At 47.6% G+C, this 5548-nt stretch overlaps 1 protein-coding gene across 2 annotated transcripts in view; it reads left to right on the top strand.

The window, feature by feature from the left end:
* FBLN2 (fibulin 2) overlaps positions 1-5548 on the top strand; it is a 68026-nt gene that overhangs the window by 27098 nt on the left and 35380 nt on the right. For both annotated transcript variants that reach the window (XM_008572967.1, XM_008572966.1), the window contains exon 2: positions 4999-5110. In XM_008572967.1, the coding sequence (XP_008571189.1) occupies positions 4999-5110 (112 nt within the window). The remainder of the gene's footprint in view (positions 1-4998; positions 5111-5548) is intronic.

The raw sequence follows: 5548 nt of genomic DNA, 5'->3' as shown, positions 1-5548 counted from the left end.
TCTGAAAAGGAGGGAAGCCAGTGTGGGAAAGGCCAGGAGAGAATGGTGGGAAGCCTGCCAAGCTCAGGCTGAAACCTGGCATCTGATCAAGGAGGGCAGGAAGAGAATGCCCCCATCCACACGTCTGAAAAGGAGGGAAGCCAGTGTGGGAAAGGCCAGGAGAGAATGGTGGGAAGCCTGCCAAACCCAGGCTGAAACCTGGCATCTGATCAAGGAGGGCAGGAAGAGAATGCCCCCATCCACACGGAAGCAGAGCCACCTCTCAGGCTGGGGATGGTTAGGTTCACAGGGAGGACCTTCAGGTTTGGCTACATCAAGTCGCCTGAGTGGCCGATGGGAAGTGGAGGCCTGAAGAGGGAAGGGAAGAGGGGAAGGTGAGTTGGGGGACTTCACATTCCCCTCCGCATCGTATAACAGGAGTGAGAACAGTGCTTGTTCATAAGGACTCTGACGTGTCAAGTGCTTGGCCTCGTGCCTGCCCGTTGATAGCACCTGGTCCGTTTCAGCTTTTACTGTTTTCCTAGAGGGGCGTCCATCTCATGTTCCTTGGCTAAGACCCAGGCGCCTGTTGCAATCTCCTAATCTCTGTGAGGCAATCTTGGGAAAGGCTTCGGGAGGAAGAGTTCAGTCCCATGAAAGAAAACACTGTGACTCTGAGCTCTGTGGGACAGAGACAGGCAGCCTGGGTGGAGTGAGCTGCCTATCACCAGAGGATGCCCGGAGTGTAACAAGAGAGGATTAGCACTGAATGGTGGCATCACTCTCAGAGGCGTAGACTCAAATCCTGACTCAGTGGCACCTGGGCAGGTGGCAGCAGGGCTCTGCCTGGTACCCAGCGCATCTGTGCCGTGTTCCAGTTAGATGGAGAGCGCCAAACCTACCTTCTGACACAGCGCTTCTCAAGCACCCAGGCTTTCATTGATTCATTCAACAAACACTTATAGAACGCCCACTATGTGCCAGGCTCTGTGCCAGGGGCAGGGATATAGCTATGAACAAGATAGATAAGACCCCTCCTATCTCAGAGCTAACATTGCGGAAGAGAAAGCAGACAGCTGACAAAGTAAACTCGTAAATACACAAGAGGATCTCGTGTCGTGACAAATGCTACGGGGGATTTTAAAAGGGAGTGATGTAATGAAACAGTAGCTGAGGCTCATGGGGGTGTTGTCTTTTGCCCTGCAGGTATTTTACACCTTTATATAATCAGTGGTATTAAGGTTTTCCTTTTGATTCAAGGATTTTATTTCTGAAGAAGGCTGTCTTTATCCTAAAAATGATTTTTTAGGCTTTCTTCTAATACTGCCTTTATAGATTTGGAATTTATTGTTGTGTGTAGTGTGAGGTGGGTCCCAAGATTATATAGTAACTCTTTTCCCTGCTAAGTCTGAATGACACCTTTATCATATACTGAATTCCCATATGCACAGAGTTCTGTTTCTGAACTCTGGTCTGTTCCATTGATTTCCTTGTCTCTTTGTTCTGATTATTTGAACTTCAGAGTGCGTTTTGGTAATAATAGAGAAAGGTCTGCCTTTTTCTTTTTTTTCAGAAAATTTTTGGGGATTCTTAAGCACTTTTTGGGATGAATTTTAGAATCAGCTTGACAAATTCTGTGGCAAATTCTGTTGGGACTTTGGGATCGCACTGAAGTTGTAGATTAAGTAGAGAGGAATCAACACCTTTAAGGTATTAAATCTGTCATCCAGACACATGGTATGTATTTTGAATAAAGTATACTGTTATATCCACTAGGCAATTAAATTTTTTTCTTAATGTACATTGAGTATGTTCACTGTAGATTTATTTCTAGGATTTTTTTCTCTTTTGAATGGGTTTTTTTTCCCCCTAACTTTTTTATTTAATTGTTGCTGGTATATAGGAAAGCCACTAATTTGAGTGCATTGGTTCTGTTTTGGGCCACCATATTGTAATAATGATTGTTAACTATATTAATTTTAATACTTTGTTTTGATTCCCTTGGGTTTTCTAGGAAGATGAAACCATAACATGTGCAAGTAGTGACTGTTACTTGTCTTTCTTTATCTTTTGCCCTTTTTTCTTGTTTTATTTCATTTGCTAGTATCTCTAGGATAATGTTAAATAGTAGCATTGTCAGTGGGCGTTTTTGTCATTTAAAGACTTTGGTGGGGATGTGTCTTATGTTTTCCCATTGAGTGTGATATTCGCTACTTGTTTCTGGTAGACACTGGTTATCAAGAATTCTTTTCATTCCTCCTGGTTCCTCAGAGCAGAACAGTAACAGGTTGTTATTGAAGAGTATTGTCCCTGTTTTACAGAAGGGAATGGAAAGTTAGGAAAGCTCAGTGACTTGCTGTGCCCACTAAGCAGATGAATCTAATGATCCCTAGTGGGCTCTTGCTGTTGCTGGAATGGTGCAGGCTGTTGACACCCCTTGGGGCATCTGTTCCTCACCTCTGCCAGGTTATATGAATTGCTCAAGGACATTTAGAGGTCCTTGTAGGCTTCAGGACCTACATAGCCATTCAGTCCTCATACAGAGAAGGACACTGAGTCTTTAGGGAGGGGGACCAGCTATCAATGGTAGCACTGAGGTGTGGACCCGGGTCCATCAGGCTCAGAGGTATTCATTCCATTACCCCATTGCCCCTCAGCATGTGCACAGTAGGCATTCTACGGGAGCTTAACTTGTGAATGCCATTTATTTTCAGACCTCAGGGGCAAATGCTTGAGTTAATTATACTCCTCATTTCCTGGCAAGGCTCTTATCCCCTATGCAGGGCTCTCCCTTGTTTTATTTGTGAATTTTTTCTCTTTTATCCTCTTTCTCCATTCCTATCACCACCACCACCCTGTAGGTGACAGCTGTCTTCTGTGTAATACGTATTTTTTTTGTTTTCTTTTCATGTGTTCTTGCAAAATGTGCATTGTTATTTTGTGTGCAATATTTTAAATTTGTATAATGGATTTCATTTGGTTTCTTCCTTTTACCCCTCAGCTCTGTGTTCTGTGTTCTTCCATGTTGCTGTTTGTCCATGTGTCCTGCTCCACATTGCTGTGTGTCCACATGTCTGGGCTCCACATTGCTGTGTGCCCATGTGTGCAGCTCTACGTTGCCGTGTGTCCACACGTCCAGCTCCACGTGGCTGGATGTGCATCTGGTCTGTTGTTTCTGACAGTTGCAGAGTCCTCCATGCAGAATGTCCCCAAATTTTACTCATCCACTCCCCTGGTGATGGATGCCCAGGCTGCCTCCAACCCTTCCACAAATGACACTACCATGGGCATCCTTATACTGGTGTATTACGGGCCTGGGCAGGGCTTCCCTGGCATATACTCTCAGGAGCAAAATGCCTGGGTCCTAGATGATGCACATAATAAACTGCATAAGTGCTGCCTCATATGCTTCCAGGCTGGCCGCACTGTCACTGCTTCCACCCCTGGGCACGAAGGTCTCCACCTGTCAATGGCATTTATCACTCTTCCTAGTTTTTCCAGTTGAATAGATATTTTAGCTTTGGGGTTGCTTTATTCTTGTTAATTTCCAGGAGTTTATTATGTTTTGTAGTGGCAATTCCTTTTCAGTTTTAGACATTCCAGAAATGTCTCCTAATTTGCCAGCAGCCTATTATATTTGTCCATGGAGTTCTTTCCTACACAGAAAATTTGAGTTTTGAGGTAGTCACATTCATCAATTTTTAAACCTACGGTCTGTGCCTTTGAATTTTAAGAAGTTCTCCTCTGCCCTGACTCCTCCTGTCTTCCCCAGTCACCAACATATTCAGCATTAACTTTTTCTATTAACTCTCCCACATGAGCTGTGACGTCCCTCACTGCTGCTGCCACTGTTACCTTCTCGTCTCTTGTCCTGTCTTGGCATCCAGGTCGGGTTCATTAGAAGCTTCATTAGAGTCTCAGGCAGGGGTTCTTGTGCACGTGGTGTGTATTAGTCCATCTCTGTTGCTTATAACAAAATACATGAAACTGGGTAATTTATAAAGAAATGGAATATTTGTTCCTTACAGTTTGGGAAGCTGGTAAGTCCAAAGTCCAGGGAACACATCTGGTGAGGTGACTCTACAGCAATGCCGGGTGTCACATGGTGAAATGGCAGAAGCAGAGGGAGACTAACCTCCTCATTCACTCTCCTTTTAAAGCCACCAGAACCACTCCCATTATTCCAGGAATGAATTGATCCATTCACGAGGGTACAGTCCTCACAATCCAATCACCTCTTCAAGGCCCCACCTTTTAATGACCATAATAGGATTTCCCACCCTCTTAACACTGTCCCAGTGGGGGTCAGGTTTCTAATACATGGACTTTGGGGGACACAATTCAATCCACAGCATGGCGGTTCATTTGGGGAGTCCTTTCAGGAGAAACTGTCCAGGGAGCAGGGAATAGGAACTGGACGGAGCCTCAGCCTGATCCTGCGGGATATCTGGTGTGTGGTCCCCACAGGGAAGTCCCCTTTGAGACAAGGGGGGCTAGGTTTGTAGCCCCATGCTAGTTTTGTTGGCTGTCCTCCTCCCAGCCCCACCCGCGTGGGGAGAACTTAACCTCCCAGGCAGTTCTCCAGAGAAGGTTGCAGTTGTGAGCTGTTAGCAGCCCCCACGCACGGCAGCAGGTTTACCTGCCCAGGGAAGCAGGTCTGGACAGGAACTAGGAACTGGACGGAGCCTCAGCCTGATCCTGCGGGATATCTGGTGTGTGGTCCCCACAGGGATGTCCCCTTTGAGACAAGGGGGGCTAGGCCTGTAGCCCCATGCTAGTTTTGTTGGCTGTCCTCCTCCCAGCCCCACCTGCATGGGGAGAACTTAACCTCCCAGGCAGTTCTCCAGAGAAGGTTGCAGTTGTGAGCTGTTAGCAGCCCCCACGCACAGCAGCAGGTTTACCTGCCCAGGGAAGCAGGTCTGGACAGGAACCAGCTGCAGCTGCTGTACTGGGTGCCCCGACACCTTGGAACCAGATGCCTCCTCTTGGTGGTGACTCTTCCTGTGTTGCCACCCACAGCCTCCACGAAGGACCTGATAGAGACATGCTGTGCAGCGGGACAGCAGTGGGCCATTGATAACGACGAGTGCCTGGAGATCCCCGAGAGCGGCGCTGAGGGCGACGTCTGCAGGTAGGGCCGGCTCCCACTCCCTGCTCCAGATCCCTGGTGCCTTGGGTCCCAGGTCCCAGCAGCGCAGGTGAGCATGTGGCTGTTGTGGGCCAACTGGTCGGGCTTTCTCCAGGCATAGACAGCACAAGACTGGTCCCAAGAATAAAGTAGCCCCGTACGCTGGTAGCTGGCCTAATGAGCAGCATCAGAAGAGCGCACAATTTGGAGCAAGGTTTAAAGGAGCATTATCACTTGGGAACAACTAGGTGCTTCTCTTGCCACACATCACGGTCGCTGCTGTGCAGTGCTCAGCCCCCTGGGTTTTCTCGCCTTAGCCCTCTTTCTTTCCCTACTTTGCTACCCTGGGGTCTCCAAAAGACTGGCCTCTCACCGTTCTCCTCTGCCGCCAGTGCTGCTTGTTTCTTCTGACTCTGGTGTTCTCAGCCAAGGAATCACTTA

The sequence above is a fragment of the Galeopterus variegatus genome, unplaced genomic scaffold, assembly GCF_000696425.1.
Source record: "Galeopterus variegatus unplaced genomic scaffold, G_variegatus-3.0.2 Scaffold855, whole genome shotgun sequence".
Taxonomy (NCBI): Eukaryota; Metazoa; Chordata; class Mammalia; order Dermoptera; family Cynocephalidae; genus Galeopterus; species Galeopterus variegatus.
Note: the sequence above shows the minus strand (reverse complement) of the source record. Positions and strands in the feature narration are given on the sequence as shown.